Genomic DNA, 22,421 nt, shown 5'->3' with positions numbered 1-22,421 from the left:
ATTTAAAATATACATAGTATATTAGTTTACATAAAGTAAATCAATTAAGATGATGATTATTCTATAAAATTAAAATATGAAAATGCGTATGTGGTATTCGAGAATTCAATCATTGTGAAATTAATCTGTCTATTTTCCTCCATTCTCATTTTGTTTACAAGTCTCTTTTATCCCACATTGACTTTTAATCAAACCCCATCTTGACTAAAACCTATATAAATACTTGTGTGGAGTATCTCATCCTCTATATATTTGCATCACCAATTTAATTTGGTCAATTAACTTTTGGTTGACCAAATAAATAATTATATTTTTGCTTAAAAAATTAATTTAATTTATAAAATATTACTTTGGTCAATAATTAAATTTATTGAATAATATGAGTCCATATATTAAAACAATGAGTATGCGGACGATTACTTTTAATAAATGCATAAGATATACATTTGTTCGCACAAATATATACTTATGTAATAATACAAATTCTCATAAATAAAAGTAACACTTATCGTGAATAAATGTGATAGTTTAGAAATATTACATTTCATTGTAATAATATTTACTTTTTATTACAACATTGATTACTTGACCAAATAGTTAAGAGTAAAGGTAATAATGAGTGAAAATAACTAAAAGTAAAACTTCTTATGAATAAAAGTAAACATTGTTATGAAGAAATGTACACTTTCAAACCGTCCGCATACTATGCGGTTAACCGCACCCAATAATTTGACTAAAACAATGAAGTAATAAATTGCACTTTTCTTATATTATTTATATTTTATTAATTCTATAATTCAGCATATTATATTTTTGCAAATGTAAAATCTATTTAAATTCCGATTTATAACAATAAACAATGACAACGACAATTTAAATGAATTTGGATTGTTATTAGGACCGATTATTGTAGTATAGTAATTTATATTAATAAATTTGAACGAGTTTGTATAATTTGTGGTATTACCTATATAGGTTTATGACGCCACAAGTACTAAAATCATCTTTAAATTGAGTTTTTGGATAGATACGACTATATATAAGTTCTAAATGGGTGCAACCGCAATCGTGCAATGCACAAGAAACATTTTTAATATTTCTATATTTATATAAAACAGATACCAACTCAATTATCATATTTATAAATATAATAAAAAAAATTAATTTTAAGCCTATTCAGAAACCAGAGAATCAAGCTTCCTCCCACCAAACCGATGCGGCGAGTCCAAGTCGTCTGACTCGAAGAGCTGCTTGATTTAGGAGAGCAGCAGCGGCGGCGTCGGTGAGAGGAAGGCAATGAGCAACAGCTTGAGTTCCACTTCGAGGAAATACAGAGGCGTGCGCTAGCGGAAGTGGGGGAAGTGGGCGGCGGAGATCCGCGATCTGGTGAAGCAGAAACGTGTAGAAATCGATGGTAGATTGTGGGCAGCGGAGATCCGCGATCCGGTGAAGCAGAAGGCGTGAAGGGCTGGATTGTGGGCGGCGACAGCGGCGTCCTCGGGCGCCGTTGTACAAATCGATGGTGGATTCTTGCTGCTGGGATTTCTCTGAAGGAGGGTGGGGCGATGGAGGATTCTTGCTGTTGGGGTTTCTCAGAGGGAGGGCGGGGCAATGGCGGAGGCGGTGAAGGTGGCGCCAGATTCAGCGAGAAGGGAGAGGAGCTGGGGTTGGTGACGGGGGCTTGGGGGTGGAGAGGCTCCAGATTCTTCAAAAGTTTATTTTTTTTTTTTTAGGAAATTCTTAAAATATCAAAAAAGATGACAACTTAATTTCTATTCAAAACGACGTCGTTTTGAATACGTGGCTTGCCACCGTGTAAAAAATGCCACGCATAATGCCATGTAATTTGAAATAATTTCCACGTCATCACCGGTCAAATATAAAAGTCATCGAAACTTTCGCCGTGTGCAAATTGCAATTAAATCGAAAAGTGGTGTATTCTTGAGATATTTTTGAAGGTCATGTGCAATTTGCAAATTCGGAGAAAGTTCGTGTATTTTTTGACTATTAACCCTTATAAATAATATACAATGATAATTATAAAGTGGTTTTCCGTCGAATTTCGACGGGTTACACACTAGTTTTTATATTATAGCAAAATAAATCCTATCCTACGTGGCATCGTATAATCACTTCATTCTAATTTTCCTCAATTCTCATTCATTCTTATTTATTTATACACTGTGGGGGATGAATCCAACAATCACAGAAGCGACGTCAGCAACGTCTGGATCGATGGGCACTAGCAACCTGAAACCACTAGCAACGTTAGAGCCTTCCGAAGAGCACCGGTGGGGGTGTCGATGGAAGGGCCTCCGACGCTCAAGTCAGTAAACAATAGTAATAAAAATCGTATTGACAGCAATTGAAAGTAAATGAAATAGTGAATCAGATCGATTTGATCGACGAAGTTGAAGGCGATCGAGCAGTGAGCGAGGGCCGTTGGGTCATCCCGGTTGTGATGATCACCGGAAAACCTAAGGCTGGGAGCGTGGAGGCAAAATAGTGCTAGAGAATGTGTTCAAATGCGAATGGTCGTAAGTATCAGTATGAATGTTAATGACGGCGTACCCCCTGGTGTTAATGAAGTAGTATTTATAGGTTATGGACCTGCAAGGAGGCGACTAGGGTTAGGGTTTGTTGGAATGTCCTTTGAAACCCTAGCGGTTCTGATTTTTTAGGAAACGATCTTCCGCGACTTTCGTTTGACCTAGTCACCCATGTTTGACTAGGTTTTCGTAAGCTTGTAATCCAGTTTGTATGCTTTCGTGTCGAGATGTTTACTATGGTGCTGCTGCCAGAGCAGAGGGATCGCTCATCCGCCAGAGCAGAGGAATCATTCCGCTGCCAAAGCAGAGAAATCATTCCGCTGCCAGAGCAGAGGGATCGCCGACTCCTCTGGCGAGGACTTTGCTGATTCCTCTGGCGAGGGTTTCGCTGATTCCTCTGGCGAGGACTTTGCTGATTCCTCTGGCGAAGACTTTACTGATTCCTCTGGCGAGGACTTCGCTGATTCTTCTGGCGAGGCGCCAGAGGAATCACGGCGAGCAGGGAAGTCACCCCGAGCAGAGGAATCGCGGTGAGCAGGGAAGTCGCCCCGAGCAGAGAAATCGCGGCGAGTAGGAAAGTCGCCCCGAGCAGAGAATTCGCTGATTTCTCTGGCGAGGATTTCGCTGACCTCTGGTCAGTCGGATTTTATCCACTACAGTTTGTCCCCCACTCCATAGTTGGAATTTTTTCAACTGTGGAGTGCAATTTAACTTGTATAGGGTGCGCATAGTGAGCAGGGCGTTGCCCTTTTCTTTGATTCCCAGCAGTTCACGCGAAATAGGTGAGCCGGAAAAACGTGGAATTAAATGGTCGGGGTGACATAACACTGGGCGTCCTAGAATCGCGGCACTTTCAAAGGCCCAAAATGTATCCAATGGCGTTGGCTGTTACGGTGGTGATGAATCATAAATGAATAGATATAGAATCAATCGGTGAATTGTTGTTGAATCGCGAATTGTACCTAGTGTTTGATTGGAAAGGTGAGAGAGGATAATTGGATTGTTGAGAGCACGAGAGTAAATTGCTGTAGTGTTACAAGCAAAGATAGCGTAGGTTTCCGATTACGCGTACATGGCAATTTATAAACCCATGCTGGAGGTAAGATCGTAAATTCGTTGCTAAAACATGCGCCTCGCGTGGTCGAAGGCATAAGAGTAAATTTGCCCCAAGGCGGGAGATTTCCCCGCTCTTTTGGTGATCTTTCCGGCGAAGGCCGTTTTTCTGACACGAGCCATTCCTCTGGCGAGTGCGATTTCTCTGGCAAGAGCCATTTCTCTGGCGAAGCAAAAAATTTTCAGTTTGGGAGAGGCGCACTTTGCGCTGATGGATACGACGGGTCTTTATCTCCGGTTCGTGAAACGGGCTTGTGCCTTGTATAAGTAAGTTCTTCCCCCCATTTAGACTTAGTTGTTGAAACCTAAGTCTAAATTCAAGACGTTCGGGGTGGGACGGGCTTGCGTCTTTTAAATGAAGTTTTCTTCCCCCCATTTAGACTTAGTTGTTTAAACTTAAGGCTAAATTCAAGGTGTTCGGGGCGAGATGGGCATGAGCCTTTTGACGTAAAAATTTTTATCTCCCCCATTTAGACTTAGTTGATAAACTTAAGGCTAAATTCAAGGTGTTCGGGGCGTGAGCCTTTGACATAAAATATTTTATCTCCCCCATTTAGACTTAGTTGATAAACTTAAGCTTAAATTCAAGGTGTTCGGGGCGAGATGGGCGTGAGCCTTTGACGTAAAAAAAAATTTCTCCCCCATTTAGACTTAGTTGATAAACTTAAGGCTAAATGTAATGTATGCGGGGTGAAATGGGCTTGCGCCTTTTGCATTTAAAGTTTTTCCCCCCTGGGTGTGGAGCCATTCCTCTGGCGAGAGCCATTTCTCTGGCGAAGACCATTTCTCTGATGAGGGCCATTTCTCTGGCGAGGTGTGGAGGGGGAGGGGGAGGGTGAGGGAGAGGGGGGGCTGCGCTCCTTAGAGCTGCCTACATACTCATTCAAGGGATCAAGCCCGGATGTAGTTCTGACCTGCATGCAAAGGTCAGTAATTGTAGTAGATGACATGGGTCTCGGAAGACCTTATTTAAATAAAGTGAAATTTGTAGAGTTTAGGGTCAAGCGTGGTACTGCTTGAGATGTAGGGCGTTCCAACTGTTGTTGATTTCACGTCCGTCTGTCGATTGCAACTTGTATGCTCCACGTCCAACCACTTTGGTGATCAGATATGGTCCTTCCCAATTCGGGGCTAATTTACCCGCACTTGTTTCCTTGGTGTTCTGGAACACTTTTCGCAGCACCCAATCGCCCGGCTTAAATGTGCGGGTGCGGATGTGTTTGTTGTAATATCTGGCGATGCTTTGTTGGTAGGAAGCTAGTCGGATATTTGCTTTGTTTCGTTTCTCATCGAGGAGATCTAACTCGTGGCACATGGCCTTTTGATTCCCGTTGTCTGTCGTGAGCTCATGTCTGGCAGTGGGTACTTCGCTTTCTGTTGGGATTACTGCCTCCATTCCATAGGCGAGGGAGAATGGTGTTTCCCCTGTTGATGCTCTTGTAGTTGTTCGGTAGGACCATAGCACGCCTGGTAACTCATCTGCCCATTTGCCTTTGGCCTTCTCTAGTCGTTTCTTCAAGGTGTTCATGACGGTTTTGTTGGAAGATTCCACTTGCCCGTTGGCTTGGGGGTACCTTGGCGTTGAGAAGCTTAGTTTGATGTTCCAAAACCTGCAAAAATCTTGAAAGTCTGCGCTCATAAATTGGGACCCGTTGTCCGTGACGATCTCCTTGGGCACCCCATACCGGCAGATCACGTTCTTCCATATGAACCCCTTGACTTCTTTGTCACGAACTTGGTGGAAAGACTCTGCTTCTATCCATTTGCTGAAATAATCGGTCACTGCCAACATGTATACCTTCTGCCCGGGTGCGGTGGGCAGTTTGCCTACAATATCCATCCCCCATTTCATGAATGGCCATGGTGAAGTGATGGCGGTCAGGGGCTCCGGGGGCAGGTGTGATATTTGGGCGAATCGTTGGCACTTATCGCATTTTTTGGCGTAATCAGCTGCATCTGCTTTCATTGTGGGCCAGTAGTAACCGTTGGTTAAAGCGCGGTGTGCGAGGCTTCTGCCTCCCGAGTGGTTGCCACATTCTCCTTCGTGTAATTCGAACAAGACGTATCTTGCTTCTACAGGGTTAATGCATTTCAAATATGGACCGGTAAATGAACGTTTATACAGTTTACCTCGGATGATGCAGAACCGCGCGGCCTGAGCTTTAATTCGGCGTGCGTCATTCCGATCATCTGGGAGTATATCTCTTTCGAGATATTCCATTATTGGGGTCATCCATGTTTGTCCGACTGATACTGCAGTCACGTGTTCCTCGGCCTCATCTCTTTGTATTGCTGGATATTGAAGGCAAGTGATAGTTATGGTCTGAGGTTGTGCAGTCTGTATTGCTGACCCTAGGTTGGCCAAGGCATCAGCGTGGCCATTTTCCACCCTCGGCACTTGATTGATGGTAAATTCTTCAAAGCACGATTGGAATTCTTTCGTCTTGCCCAGGTAAGCCGTCATTTTCGCATCTTTGGCTTGAAATGTACCCTGCATCTGGTTAACTACGAGTTGAGAATCACTAAATACGTTAATGCGTTTTACCCCAATTTTTTTAGCTAATCCGAGTCCAGCTATCATGGCTTCATATTCAGCCTCATTGTTGGTTGTTTTGAAATCACACCGAATTGACCGCTCAATGTTGTCTCCTCGTGGTGATGAGAGCACGATTCCAAGTCCGCTCCCTCGTACGTTGCTGGACCCATCAATATATAGTTTCCACATTCCAGTTTGGTCTGGTTCCTCCGTCAGACATCATAACTCTTTGTCGGCCTGTATAGTAAGGTTAGGTGCAAAGTCAACAACAAAATCGGCTAATACCTGAGATTTGAGTGCGGTCCGTGGTTTATATGTGATGTCGTATTCAGTCAACTCCACTGCCCACTTTGTCAATCGACCGGATAGTTCCGGCTTATGGAGTATGGCCTTTAAAGGATACGTGGTGGCGACTACAATCGGATGACACTGGAAATATGGTCGCAACTTCCTTGCCGCGTGGACCAGTGCGAGGGCCAGCTTTTCTAACTGGCTGTATCGTGTCTCTACGTCGAGTAGTGACTTGCTCACGTAGTAGATTGGTGACTGCTTTTCCTCTTCCTCTCTGACCAACACGGCGATGACGGCTGTATCAGAGACGGCCAGATACACCAACAAAGTCTCGTGATTCTTTGGTTTTGCGAGTAGTGGCGGGCTAGTCAAGTATTGCTTGAGTTTCTTTAGGGCTTCCTCGCACTCCTCAATCCACTCGAATGTTTTTATTTCCTCAAAGTGTTGAAGAAGAGGTGACATTTTTCGGACGATCTTGAAATAAAGCGGCTTAAAGCGGCTATTCTCCCCGCTAGTTTTTGGACGTCTTTCACGCAGGTGGGGGAAGGAATCCTCTGGATCGACTCGATTTGAGCCGGGTTTGCCTCTATTCCCCGCTGGGTAACCATGTAACCTAGGAACTTTCCTGCATTGACACCAAAAGAACATTTAGTAGGATTTAGCTTCATATTGTATTTTCTAAGAATCTCGAATGTTTCCCTCAAATGATCAATGTTATCCCTTGCGCGGATGGATTTGACCAACATGTCATCGATGTAGACTTCCATTGTTTGGCCCAGCAGGCTTGCAAACATCCGATTGGCCAGGCGTTGATGCGTTGCTCCCGCATTCTTCAATCCGAATGGCATATACTTGTAGCAGAATAACGCTACGCTGGTCATGAAGGTCGTTTTCTCCTCGTCATCAGGGTGCATCCGGATTTGATGGTATCCCGAGTACGCGTCCATGAAACTCATCAATTCATGGCCTGCTGTTGCGTCCACTAGCATGTCGATGTGTGGAAGTGGGAACGAATCTTTCGGGCATGCCTTGTTGAGGTCCGTGAAATCGATGCAGACTCGCCATTTGTCGTTCTTTTTCTTGACCACCACCACGTTTGCGAGCCATTCGGGATAGTGGACCTCTCGAATGAGTCCATTCTTGAGGAGCTTCGTGACTTCATCATTCACTACTTTGTTCCTCTCCGGTGCAAACTTTCTACGTTTCTGTTTCCTCGGTGGGTAGCCCGGGGTGACCTGTAACCTGTGAACAATAATACTAGGGTCAATCCCTGTCATGTCCTCGTGGGACCAAGCGAAACAATCGTAGTAATCAGATAGAAAATTGATAAGCTTCTCTCTGAGCTCTGGTTCGAGTTGTGCTCCAATCCGGACTTTGTGGTCTGGAAAGCTCGCATTAATTTGAACTTCATCTATCTCCACCATCTCCTCCTCGATCAGGCTGCGTGGTCTCTTCGTTTGATTTCTCTGCTATGCAGACTTTGACTTCTCTGCTCTGCAGATGTCGACTTCTCTGCTCTGGCACCTCACCGAATTAGACTTTCTCTCTAGCACCTCGGTGACTTCGCTGCGCTGGCCCTTGTCGACTTCGCTGCTCTGGCAGCTTTGACTCCTCTGCTCTGGCAGCTCGTCGACTTCGCTGCTCTGGCCTTTGTCGATTTCGCTGCTCTGGCTTTTGTCGACTTCGCTGCTCTGGCAACTTTGACTCTTCTGCTCTGGCAGCTCGTCGACTTCGCTGCTCTGGCCTTTGTCGATTTCGCTGCTCTGGCCTTTGTCGATTTCGCTGCTCTGGCAGCTTCGACTTCTCTGCTCTGTAGATTTCGGCTTCTCTGCTCTGTAGATTTCGATTTCTCTATTCTGCAGACTTCGACTTCTCTGCAGCTCCGTGTGTTGACTCATGCCTTGAGTGCACTACAGGGTATAATTTGGGTGTTCCTGTTCTCCCATGTGCTTCGAATGGGACGGAGCTTCTTGCTGTAATTGCTATAAAGACGGGCTTTTCGTTTTCATAGTGGTTTGGTAGCACGCCCTGGAGTCCTTCTGCTCTCCCTTGATCTCCCTAACTCCCCACTTAGTTGGGAATCGTATGACTTGATGATAGGTAGATGGTACTGCTTCCATTCCGTGGATCCATGGACGGCCTAGGATGATGTTGTATGCTGACGGGGCGTCTACCACGAGAAACCTAGTCTAAAGGTTGACTCCCTCTGCGTAAACGGGAAGATCGATCTCTCCCACAGTTGTCGTACTCTCGCCACTGAAGCCAACGAGTACGGCCGCTTTCTTAATTAGTTTGGACTCGTCCAAACCCATCTCCCTGTATGCACTGAAAAACAAAATATTGGCAGAGCTACCATTGTCTATTAGCACACGCTTTGTTAAACAGTTAGCAATATAAATGGAAATAACTAAAGCATCATGATGAGGGTGTAAAAGCTTGTCTGATTCGGATGTTGCAAAGCTGATTGTTAGGGTTGGATCCGTTGGTCCATCTTTGCCGGAAGGCGGAGCCCATGATTTGCTTGATCTAGCCTGTCTGGCGTGTCTCTTGGCGGCTGAGTGGGTGATTTCGCTAACTTCGGAGCCTTCGGATATCACGTTCACAGTTCTCTTATGGTGTGGCGGGTCTGGCGGGCTGTCGTCTCTGTGTTTCTCTTATTTATCCCTTCCTTGTTGTAGGGTAAGCTTGCCCTTTTCGGTCAGGTAATCGGTGAGGTGGCCTTGATTTAGTAGGTGGGCCACTTCCAATCTGAGGGCGATGCAATCCTCTGTCCGATGCCCATGATCTGCATGGAACTCACACCATTTGGATCTGTCCCTCTGGTCAGCTGGGGCCCTCATCCTTTCTGGCCATTTGACTTTGTTGCCTAGATTCTTGAGAGCTAAGACCGCCTCGGCTGGCGAGATAGATAAGTTGTACTCTGGGACCTTGGCCCTTTCACGTGGTCGCGTCTCGTAAGGTTGGTCGTACTGTCTCCTTCTGTATTCTTGTCGTGAAGATGGGTAAGGCTTAGACCGCCTATCATTTGTCCTTCTATCCACCCTGGAGTTTCTTCTAGTGTTTCCGCTTGGTGAAGATCGGTGGTGGCTGTATTGATCTTCCTCCCATTTGATTTGTGTCCATGCTTTGGCAAGGACGTCCTCCATTGTTCTACAAGGGTATTTGGTGAGATCTTTGTAGAGGTCTGAGTCTGGCAGAAGACCCTTTCGGAAGGCGGTGACCGCCGTTTGGGTGTTGCAATTGGTGATGGACACCTTCTCTTTATTGAATCGGCTAATATAGTCTCGAAGAGGCTCGCCACGCTGTTGCACCACGGCGTAAAGATCCTCCGATATCTTTTTCAAGTTTCCTGCTACTAGCATATTGCTGCACAAATATATCTGTTAATTGAGCAAAACTTGAAACTGAATAATTTAGAAGGTTAGTGTACCACTGGAGGGCCGGTCCTGTCAGACTAGAACCGAACCCCTTACACATGCAGGCCTGCCTCAATTCACGAGGAATTGCGGCAGTGAACATCCTTTGTTTATACTGAGCAATGTGGTCGGTCGGATCCGTCGTGCCGTCGAACATTTGCATACTCGGAAAGCTAAAGTTGACGGGCATTTCCACTAAGGCAATTTCATCCACAAATGGCAAGTCGGCATAGCAGTTCTCTGAACTTTTGTGGATAGGTGCGGGGACACCGGGAATTCGCTGGATCAAGGCCTCCATTTCCGCCAGCTTTCTTGCCAAGTCTTCATCTCTGATTGCGTATGGGCCGGTTGTGGCTGGTTGAGTGAGTTCATTGGTGAACAGCTGGTCTTGGGTGAATTTCCTTGGACTGTGTCCGTCAGGCTGTTGGTTAACCTGGGTTGGCGGCGTGGCCGTCTGATTTAGCCCTAGCATGGTGAGTTGTGCGCTTCCAACGGCGGCATTGCTCATTGTTATGCCCGGCGTGCTGAAGATGGTTCGAGCATGTTGTCCTTCGGTGATGGTTGTTCCATCTTGTCGGAGTGTTCCTGACGTTCTGGCATCCGAGTTGGGTTTCCCAAGTTCCCGCACTTGCTCCAGCGCGGAGGTTGTCATGTTAATACCTGCATTCCGAGTCACACGACCAGGGTCAGTCTGGTTACCAACTGCATTACGGTTTCTTACCGAAGATGACGGATCTGTCACGAGGTGGTTGGATCCGTCCTTGCGAGTGATCGATGTATCTCCCAGAGGCTGCATGGAAGACACTTGGGCTCAGAAACCGAGAGGTTCGATGATCTCGATAGGCTCCATAGCTTCGAGACGGTCATACAAGTTGGCGTTCTCCCTTTCCAACTTTTTGCATCTTTCTCGCTCCTGATTCATCTGTTCAGTCAGGGCGGCGATCTGGGCGGCTAGGTCGGCCTGAGCAGTCACGTGGGGAGCGTCGGGAGTTTCGGATCCGTCACGACCGTCAGACATGATTGATGTTCGTAGAGATCTGTGGAAAGTGCGTTGATACGCTTGATTGCTAGGGCCCCACGGTGGGCGCCAAATTGTGGGGGATGAATCCAACAATCACGGAAGCGACGTCAGCAACGTCTGGATAGATGGGCACTAGCAACCTGAAACCACTAGCAACATTAGAGCCCTCCGAAGAGCACCGGTGGGGGTGTCGATGGAAGGGCCTCCGACGCTCAAGTCAGTAAACAATAGTAATAAAAATCGTATTGAAAGCAATTGAAAGTAAATGAAATAGTGAATCGGATCGATTTGATCGACGGAGTTGAAGGCGATCGAGCAGTGAGCGAGGGCCGTTGGGTCGTCCCGGTTGTGATGATCACCGGAAAACCTAAGACTGGGAGCGTGGAGGCAAAATAGTGCTAGAGAATGTGTTCAAATGCGAATGGTCGTAAGTATCAGTATGAATGTTAATGACGGCGTACCCCCTGGTGTTAATGAAGTAGTATTTATAGGTTATGGACCTGCAAGGAGGCGACTAGGGTTAGGGTTTGTTGGAATGTCCATTGAAACCCTAGCGGTTCCGATTTTTTAGGAAACGATCTTCCGCGACATTCGTTTGACCTAGTCACCCATGTTTGACTAGGTTTTCGTAAGCTTGTAATCCAGTTTGTATGCTTTCGTGTCGAGATGTTTACTATGGTGCTGCTGCCAGAGCAGAGGGATCGCTCCTCCGCCAGACCAGAGGAATCATTCCGCTGCCAGAGCAGAGAAATCATTCCGCTGCCAGAGCAGAGGGATCGCTGACTCCTCTGGCGAGGACTTCGCTGATTCCTCTGGCGAGGGTTTCGCTGATTCCTCTGGCGAGGACTTTGCTGATTCCTCTGGCGAGGACTTCGCTGATTCTTCTGGCGAGGCGCCAGAGGAATCACGGCGAGCAGGGAAGTCGCCCCGAGCAGAGAATTCGCGGATTCCTCTGGCGAGAATTTCGCTGACCTCTGGTCAGTCGGATTTTATCCACTACATACACTAGTAAGTGACCCGTCGAAATTCGACGAAGTCTATTAAAATATAAATTTATAAAATTATTAATGCATTTTTTGTTTCATGAATTTTTTTACTAAATTAAAGAATTTAATGAAATTGTTTTAAAGTAAAAAATTATAATATTTATTTGAAATTGACCGACCTAATTTAAATATCTTATGAAATTTATATGTAAGCAGAGTTTTGATCCAAAAAATATTAAAGAGAAATTGAAACAATTATTTGAAACGTAACTATATTATATGTCTGTAGTTGGAACCAGTAATTAAAAGAAATAAGAAAAGAATAAATTAGATAATAGCACTAATGACTTAAACTTTAAAAGTTTGAATAAATCATGAAATTTGCAATTACCTCATAATCTATCGAAAATTTCATCATACACCACGTTAGTTGTTGTGTCTTGCGTATGACCTCTTTTTTTAGTGACTTTTGAAATTGCCGCGTAGAGTTGCCCATAACTAAAAATAGGTTTCGATAGGTATAATCCTACATTTGAAAGAGATTATCCATGACTTTTATTTATTGTCGACATAGCAAAACAAACACTCATATAGAAAACTTCTTGTGCGCATTTTTTTTTCCTGAAATGAGTTTGCCTTCACTTACGTGTTCCCCAAGTTAAGTTACTATCAGCTTGGTGCCATTGCGAAGCTCATTAGATTGATCATATTTTTGAGAAACGTGATTATGCACTTCTCTTTCAAGTTAATCTCATAACTCGACAATCCTAAACACTTGATTGTGGCGAGATATTCAACTGAGAATGCCTGTTCATCGAGGTCAATTTGTCCATCTTCTTTGCAAATGTTGTCTGAACTTAAGTAAACCCTTTCTTTGGTAGACATTAGAGACATGACACAATCATTTATCGTATCAACCATCTAATTAGGGGCTAATATAGCTCTATTCTTAAACATTTATGTATCAAATGCATTATTAATTACGTTATGAAAAAAACTCCTACTTGCCCTTAAATATTTGTCCACGAAATAAACTCCTACTCTGCTTTTTGGACAATTATACCCTCCCTTGCTTTTAAAATTACTACACTTTTACCTATTGGACCCACTTTACTCTACCATTACTTATGTAATTAGTCTCCCTTAAACTTCTTAATATTATTATTATTATTATTGTTGTTGTTGTTGTTATTATTATTATTATTATTGTTATTATCCTTATCCTTATTGTTATTGTTATTGTTATTGTTATTGTTATTATTATTATTATTATTATTATTATTATTATTATTATTATTATTATTATTATTATTATTATTATTATTATTATTATTAATATTATTATTATTATTATTATTATTATTATTATTATTATTATTATTATTATTATTATTATCGTTATTATTACTATTATTATTCTTATTCTTATTATTATTGTTATTGTTATTATTATTGTTGTTGTTGTTGTTGTTGTTGTTGTTGTTGTTATCCTTATTATTCTTATTATTGTTGTTGTTGTTATTATTATTATGGGAAAATTGCACCTAAATACACAAACTTTGCCAAAAATTCATATTTGACGCGAAGTTAGGATTTTACACTTTAATACACCAATTTTCGTTGTTGTCCAAATTTGACACGACTTAATTCTTAAAAATTCAAAAAACAACCCCTTTTTGTAAATAATTATACAAAGACTCACTTATGTTATGATTTGGGACATTTAAACCAAAACAAGATATTTTCTTATGATGTTTTCTTTTAAATAATTTTAGGCGCGGATCAAAGATTAAAAGAAAACATCATAAGGAAATATCTTATTTTGATTTAAATGTCCCAAATAATAACATAAGTGGGTCTTTGTATAATTATTTATAAAAAAAGGTTGTTTTTTGAATTTTTAAGAATTAAGTCGTGTCAAATTTGGACAACAACGAATGTTGGTGTATTAAAATGTAAAATCCTAACTTCGCGTCAAATATGAATTTTTGGCAAAGTTTGTGTATTTTCACGCAATTATCCCTATTATTATTATTATTATTATTATTATTATTATTATTATTATTATTATTATTATTATTATTATTATTATTATTATTATTATTATTATTGTTGTTATTATTATTATTATTGTTGTTGTTGTTGTGGTTATTATTATTATTATTGTTGTTGTTGTTGTGGTTATTATTATTATTATTGTTGTTGTTGTTGTGGTTATTATTATTATTATTATTATTATTATTATTATTATTGTTGTTGTTGTTGTTGTTGTTGTTGTTGTTGTTATTGTTATAGTTGTTGTTGTTATTATTATTATTATTATTATTATTATTATTATTATTATTGTTGTTGTTGTTGTTGTTGTTGTTGTTGTTGTTGTTGTTGTTATTGTTATCCTTATTATTGTTATTATTATTATTATTATTATTATTATTATTATTATTATTATTATTATTATTATTATTATTGTTATTGTTATTGTTATTCTTATTCTTATTATTGTTATTATTATTATTGTTGTTATTATTATTGATGAGAATAAGGCTTGTATTAAAGGAAAAGAAAAAGAGTACAAAACATCCAAGAAAGCGCAAAAGAGAGCAAACAAAAAACCGAGCCTCATTAAAACCTTCTAAGAAGAAGAGACCTTAGAAGGAAAAAGAGTACTCGTGAAAGACTCACATCCGGTTCAGGAGCGGGAAGAGACTCATTGTTGTTATTATTATTATTATTATTATTATTATTATTATTATTATTATTATTATTATTATTATTATCCTTATTATTATTATTATTATTATTATTATTATTATTATTATTATTGTTATTATTATTATTATTATCCTTATTATTATCCTTATTATTGTTATTGTTATTGTTATTCTTATTATTCTTATTATTGTTGTTATTATTGTTATTATTATTATTATAGTTATTATTGTTATTATTATTATCCTTATTATTGTTATTGTTATCATTCTTATTCTTAATATTGTTATTGTTATTGTTATTGTTATTGTTATTATTATTATTATTATTATTATTATTATTATTATTATTATTATTATTATTATTATTGTTATTATTATTGTTGTTATTATTATTATTATTATTATTATTATTGTTATTATTATTATTATTATTATTATTATTATTGTTGTTGTTGTTGTTGTTATTATTATTATTGTTATCAAATAGCTAGTGAAAGATTAGTAAAAGTAATCACAATACATAAACATTACCCTTTTAGTCTTTTACATCACCTTTACACCACCTTTTTCAGCTTTCTTAGTCTCCGTGCCGAACCCCAACTGAAAGTTTTTTTGGTGGACGGAGGGAGTATTAAATAATCATATAAATTTATAGATAAATTCTATACTATTAAATAATCGTATAAAACTATTAGATAAAGTCTGTACTGTTAAATAATTGTATAAAACTGTTAGATAAATCCAACATATCCATTTAATTATAAATCCTACATATCCATTTGATTATCGGAACCCAGCCAAATTAAAACACATTAGCATTTCGAGGGTCCATTCGTCTGTTTTCAAACGCCTGAAATCCCTCCCAACCTCATACCAACTTTTCTTATATATATAAACTCAATGACCAACAAGAACTCATCATGCCTCACAATCCACCTTTTTTCACTTGAAAATTTTTATTTAATAAAATGATGGCATCCAGAATAGGAATCCTTATACCCACTTAATTGAGATTGTTCCAAGTGTGACTAAAATTTAAATAAAGTATATCAATAAATTAATCCACGAAAATCAATCAATTCAAATGTCAATTCATTTTTTAGAAAAATATATTCTTCAACTAAATGTTATAAATAAATAAAATACATGCATATGCCCAATCTATCTATCTATATCTATATATATATATATATATATATATATATATATATATATATATAATAACAAAATAAATCCTATCCTACGTGGCGTCGTATAATCACTCTATTTTAATTTTCTTCAATTTTCATTCATTCTTATTTTTTTCTAAATTTTTAATCAATTTCCATATCTAAAAAGATTTATATTTATATTTGTATTTTATTTTATTATATAATATTAGTTTAAGTTTATCACATCATACTCACAAATTAATATGTATATATATAATACGTTTATATATAGATGTATTTACTTGAACAATTAACTATATGATTGAATATGATTTCAAATTTGACGATGTTGTTTAAAGTTTGAGACGAGATTATTCTCATAACTTAATTATAGTTTCACAAATTCTAGACAAAATGATACTCACAAGTACGTTATAATCTTCAAGCTCCATACAAGATGATGCTCAAAATTCAGATGTGGTATTTCAAACTCCAAAGAATATGATTTTCAAAATTTTGACGTTCAAATGTCATATGTGATCTTTAGAGCTTCATATGATTATCTGGTCTTATTAGGCCCATATGAGATGATACTCAGATGACATATGTTTAGTTAAATTATTTCTTATCCGTCAAATTTAAAAAATTTGAACAAATTTAATACTCCATCCGTCCTCCAAACATCTTCCTAAGAGAGGATGACACGAGTTTTAATAAAAGTTAGTTATTTATTTGATAAGTGGAGAATGTGTCCCACAAAAAGTGAAATTATAAGAGTGATAGTTAGTGAAAGTGGAGAACGAGTCACACAAAAAGTGAAATTGTAAGAATAATAATTAGTGAAATTATTTTCAAAAATAGGTTAGGAAGATGTTTTGGGAACAGACCAAAATAGAAAAAAAAAAAAAAAAAAAGGAAAATGTTTGAGGGATGGAGAGAGTAAATATTATCGATATACGATTAACAACAGATGCGACACATCAATCGTACATCATATCATATTTTAAATTTACATATTTTTTTCTTGTAAAATCTTCAATCCCACATCAACTTTTTATAAACTTCATCAAATGAATATTTATATAAAAATGTATTTCTATTATCACAACCTACATTTAATTGGCGAAAGTGATTAAAATTAATATTATTTTAAATATTGTATTACTAATTTAATTTGATATGGCTATTTCATATGCAATAATAATAAAAATAACATAAAATAAATAATTCACGTCGAATTTCGACGGATTAGACGCTAGTTGTATAATCAATTAATTAAATTTGGACCATGTTCAATAATTAATTTCGTGTTCAATTAGATTTCGAATAATCAATATTATTTGACTCAGTTAATTGTGATAGTTGAACCGATATTAAATATAAAAATCAAGGTTTTTAATATCCAAAAGTATCCCCAACAGGTGAGAACATGAAGATTGAGAATCTTATGCCATCTTCTCACATCAAAATATGATAAAATTGTATTTCTGCTGTTTGATTCGCACCTAATGTCAAAAACATTATTAAATTAAGAATCTGACAGGCAACCACCCCAACCACTAGGCACCGAGAGTATTCGAACATGTGACCTCTTGGACAACAGGCAACCACCCCAACCACTTGCACACATGGCATCACAACTCGAGCAATAAACATCACAACTAATGAATGTCAAATAAATAATGATTGTGTCATTTCCCTAATTTTTTAATCTACGTATTGGCAAGTCATTAAATCATTAAAAACTAAATTAAGTCATGTTTTCTTCAAAAAAAATCATAAATATATATGTATCACCCCATCCTATAAGCACATGGGATCCTATGTCCACTATTTTGTGTGTACCACCGTGTATCACTCTTAATTTATTATAATTTTTAATTATATTTTCTTCAATTTTAATTTATTATGCTTTAATATTATAAAAAGATAATTAACAAGTGTTCACTCATCCAATTAGGGTTTATAATTATTTTTTTATATTTATTTTGAATTAATAATTGATTATTTGGGTTCATTAATTCAAAGTTAGGGTATATAATTTTTAAAAATTTCAATTCTTAGTTATAAATATTAATTAGAGTTTATAATATAATAATATTTTTTATAAGAAAAAAAATAATTATAAAATAGATAAATTAAGAGTGGTACACACAAATAGTGGAACAGAGGATCCCATCTGTCCTATAAGAAACTGTATTACATAATCTCATTTAAAATCTTGTGGGTAGGGGTGTAATCGAGTCGAGCCGAGCCGAATAGTGTCTTGTTCAAGCTTGGCTCGTTTAGCTAATCGAGCTGTTTGATTAATTATCGATCGAGCTTTAATCGAGTGGAATACAATGCCGAGCCTAATCGAGCTTTTTAAATTTAAATTTTTATTTAAAATTTTAATTATTTTTCTAATACATAAGGTAATTTTCAAATATATAAGTTATTTTATTCACAAAAATATAATATATTTACTATTTTCTTGTAAATAAATTATGTTAATTAGATACTTAATCCAAATATTACTACATATAGTATAAAATATAGTAAGACATATAATGAATAATCTTATGTTTTTAAGATAAATCACTACACGAGCTTGTTCACAAGCTAACGAGCCGAGCATCGTCATGCTCAAGCTTGGCTTGTTTAGCTAAACGAGTTGTTCATTAAATTACCAAACGAGCTTTTATCGAGTCGAACGTCGAATAGCTCACGAGTAGCTTGGCTCGTTTACAGCCCTACTTGTGGGCCACATCCCTCTCAAAATGAAAGCTTATGGGCCAAAGGTAAATATCAATTTATGAGAAAAGCCCATTGTTACTAATGAGCCATGAAATTTGGGTATATTGACGCATGATAAAAAAAAAAAAAAACAGATATATAAAATGAAAATAAATTAAGAATTAAATAATTTTAATAATTTTTTAGAATTAATATACATATTAATTAAAAATTTATAAAAAATTCAATAATTTATATGCAGTTAATCCCATATAATACCATACACGAGGCATTCTCCATTTTAATCTTTTGCAGCAGCAAATTATAGACTTCAGTAATCATTCATATAAAAGTTAGAAATCGACAAAGTTCTGTAGAATCTGTACTAGTGTGGGTGGCCTTAGCGTGACGAAGTGTATGTATTAGAAAAATAAATTATAATCACTTATAAAATATATTTACTCCTTTTCAGGTTGCAGAATCCTCCTCAAATATATTAATTATTAAAACATTGAAGTTTGTTATTTTTCTTGGTAAGTGTAGAAGGTCACATGCACAAATCAATTCCAAAAATTCAAATTCCAAATCCAGCAGCCAATTGCGGAAAAGATTAGAAGAAACCAAGTTTGTTTTATCCACATGAAGATTTATAAAAAATGTTTAGTCAGTTTTTTAGGTCTGAAATTCAACAATGTTTCAAGATTTAAAGAATTGCAATTTTTAGTAGTCAACAAATCTAAAAGAAAAATGACAAAACCCCCTTGATTTAATAGATCCCATTTTGACATTAGAGCAAAGAAATATTACTAGAATTCGTTGTCTAGTTGGTCCCACTTGCACATGAACAAAAATAAACGAACTCATTCCCTTTCTAACAAACAAGTAAATAAAAATAAAAGGGTTATTAGTGTCTAAATACATCGATAACCGAGTTAGTCTAATTTTACACATGAATTTTGAAATGAATTAAAAAGTAAGAGCACATAAACTTTAATATTATAGCGATTTTACCATAAATTCAGTTTTTAGACATTTGAATTCTACAGAAATCCTACAATTTTCAAGTTTTGTGTTTCGTAAATCCTCTCAAAGATATAATATACAACACCATTCTTTCAAACATCAATAATTCACAACTTTAATTTGAACGGAAATTGAATTTATGTTAAAATTTTTATAACATTGAAGTTGATGCATTTTTTTGACTCTTTCCAAAATTTATATACGAAAGTAAACTACCTTCAAAATTGTTGTATTTAGACGCTAATAGCCCTAAAATAAAATAAATCAATCAAGTAGAGGATGAAACAATTTCAATTACATATTGGATACAAAAAAAAGTTATGAAATTAAACCACCTCAAAAGAAAAAAAGAAAAAAGTTAAGTAACTCTACAACCCTTTTTCTTGCAACCTAGTAATCTAATTTGTGGTACACATTTCTCAAGAATCCATAATGTAAGAATAAAGGATGTGGTTCCAAACATCGGGCACTCCCGGCAAACACCAATGAACACAATCCAAATAGCGTAGAGGGTGTAATAGTTGCTCCTCACTTAGCTTAAGAAAAGCTTTCCTATAAATTGATGGATGTGCATCATTTCTATAATCCGATAGTTGCGTTATATTTAAATACGTGATATTTAATCCTCTCGTCTCCATCTTTTGAATGATAGATTCTGCGACGTGCATAATCTCTACATCTGTATTAATTCCCCAATATGACCCCTTCGATATTGGCATAGTTTGGTTGTAGCAAAAGCTTTTTTCCTCCCACGTCTCACCGCTGCAAATGTTGTTAAAACAAAGTCAGATACTCATGTCTCGTCACTTGGGTTGGCAAGAATTTAAATAAAATAGTTGATGACTTTATTTAGTGGAGAAAGATCCTAGCATTACATGAAATCAATGGTTAAGATTGAATAACAAAAGTGACAGGTGCTAAAAATATCAAAACTGACGACATTCTTATGATGGATTGTTGAGATTTGAGTGATAAAATATGAAATTAACGTTGAATTAAACTAATTTAACTTACAAGAAGTGGTAAGGTGAGATGCTCATGAAGAACAACTTTGTTTTGGTTCGATTAATGTTGATTTCCAACCAATTCGACCAAGTGGTTAGGCCCATTTCGTAGAGACGGACCTTCATTTCCACCTTTTTGTAGATTGCGTCGGGGCTCCCGAAGGATCCCCATCTGAATATAAGGAGTGATTATTGTAAAAATCAAATCAAATTTATTGTATAAAATAAGTTCAGTGTGAAATTCACCATGAAACATGATGATTTTTTTAAAAAATGAAATTTTCACCACTTATGAGATTTGAACTTTGGACCACAAATTCGTTCAGCAAAATAATCAATCTACTGTAGATCTTCACAATTTAAAGGTGAAAATGATTCATATTTTACACGATATATGCCCCGACTCATTTGAACCACTCCCTTTTGTCACATACATACGAGAGAGAGAGAGAGAGAGACTTACAGTAGGGTCATGGTGGGATCAAGCCACCACATAAATGCATCAAAGATGAGTATATCTGCATCGTTCCAATGCTTAGCATGCTTCTCAATGGATGTAATTTTAACTATACGATCTCTTATAGAATGAGTGTATGGATCGTCGCAATTTGATTCCATTAATAAAGGAGACCAATAGAATTCTATCGTCACATTATATTCCTTCACAAAAAATTCAAACGAAACCATCAAACACATGTATAGTAGTCTAGGCGCTCCCTCCGTCTCACGAAATTTGAGCAATTTCCTTTCAACACAAGTTTTAAAAAAATTAGTATTTTATATGTTGAGAGTGATAGGTGAAAAAGCGAAAAAAAGTGAATAAATGAAAAAGAAAATTAGCATATAAGGAAAGTGTGATCAAGCTTCGCGGGATAACCCGAAATGGAAGACTGCTCAAGCTTTGTGGGACGGAGAAAGTAGGAGAATATAATGAACTAATTATGATTAGGCACTTTTTAAGTCAAATCTCGTAAACATAAGCAAGAAAAAGAAACTCACATTTGCCTTGAACACGAACAAATTATCATATCTAACCACAGATTTATTCGATGATTGATCGAGAGAAGATTCGATTAGGCAGAGCATCGAATTCCATTGATTCTTGTTCAAGGAATCTCCCACGAAGACAACCCTTTTTCCTCGTATCTTCTCCAGCAGAGCCGTGCCGTTAAACCTGTATTATTATTATTATTATTATTATTATTATTATTATTATTATTATTATTATTATTATTATTATTTTACTAATTAAGTTTTAGATAAAAACACAATTTATTATAATATAAATCAAATGCAAACCTGGGGAGATCACATTGATGAGGCTGCCATCTCCACTTCTGATATTCAAAATCTTTTCTTCCATATTTCTTGCAAGCATAGTCATCTAGCATGAAACTGCACCTCTCCTCATCGTACAACGGTCGTGAAGCGACGTCGTATATCCATTTGCCCGAAAACAAGTCGCACCTCGTCCCGTTTGCAACGAGGGCGACGGGATCGCCCTCGTCGCGATCCTTCCCCGTTTCTCGATCTCGAATCGAGGAAGCATTGTCGAGATAGAGAAGAGCGCTGACCAAAGCTATGAGGAAGAAAGCAGCAATGTATGGCGACTTGAATTTAATTTGGAGCTTTTCAAGATTCATTTTTTCTTTAATTAAGGAGGAAACATTGTGCTGCGCCATCTATTATAATGCAGCTAGGCAAAGTTTGGAGATTCACATTTTTCGATGACTTTATGTATATAATATAGTATTTGAAGGTTCTTGAATTATTGAGCGATACGTTGAAGTCAAATTGGATTGTTAAATTCATCTAAATTTGTTGTTGTTGAAATACGGCCATCAACTAATAAAGGTGGGATTCTAGTCCAAAGAGTAGTGGTTTCAACCTATACAAAACGTAGGG

At 37.4% G+C, this 22,421-nt stretch overlaps 2 protein-coding genes across 3 annotated transcripts in view; one reads left to right on the top strand and one right to left on the bottom strand.

Moving 5' to 3' along the window:
• The first annotated feature begins 2,052 nt into the window (after positions 1-2,052).
• LOC131022705 (uncharacterized protein At5g01610-like) overlaps positions 2,053-22,421 on the top strand; it is a 213,174-nt gene continuing 192,805 nt past the window's right edge. Inside the window, exon 1 of the mRNA XM_057952222.1 lies at positions 2,053-2,080. The gene's annotated coding sequence lies outside the window, so the exon portion shown is untranslated. The remainder of the gene's footprint in view (positions 2,081-22,421) is intronic.
• On the bottom strand, positions 19,786-22,379 carry LOC131022700 (protein trichome birefringence-like 34). Of its 2 annotated transcripts, XM_057952214.1 has the most exons (5): positions 21,816-22,379; positions 21,516-21,690; positions 20,980-21,176; positions 20,527-20,688; positions 19,786-20,274 (listed from the first exon to the last, which is right to left on the bottom strand). In XM_057952214.1, exons 1-5 carry the CDS (start codon positions 22,196-22,198, stop codon positions 19,932-19,934), a joined length of 1,260 nt encoding a protein of 419 aa, XP_057808197.1. In that variant the 5' UTR covers positions 22,199-22,379; the 3' UTR covers positions 19,786-19,931. The 2 variants fall into 2 exon arrangements, with proteins under 2 accessions (XP_057808197.1, XP_057808198.1); XM_057952215.1 differs by lacking the exon at positions 20,527-20,688 and having other exon boundaries at positions 21,816-22,260.

The sequence above is a fragment of the Salvia miltiorrhiza genome, chromosome 4 (assembly GCF_028751815.1).
Source record: "Salvia miltiorrhiza cultivar Shanhuang (shh) chromosome 4, IMPLAD_Smil_shh, whole genome shotgun sequence".
NCBI lineage: Eukaryota > Viridiplantae > Streptophyta > Magnoliopsida > Lamiales > Lamiaceae > Salvia > Salvia miltiorrhiza.
This window is presented reverse-complemented; position numbering and strand designations above follow the sequence as displayed.

Coding starts and splice junctions, on each gene's coding strand:
- LOC131022700 (XM_057952214.1), bottom strand. CDS start 22,198: ATGGCGCAGCACAATGTTTCCTCCTTAATTAAAGAAAAAATGAATCTT. Junction 21,691..21,815: donor CATCAATGTGATCTCCCCAG/GTTTGCATTTGA, acceptor ATAATAATACAG/GTTTAACGGCACGGCTCTGC. Junction 21,177..21,515: donor TGTTCGTGTTCAAGGCAAAT/GTGAGTTTCTTT, acceptor TTTTTTGTGAAG/GAATATAATGTGACGATAGA.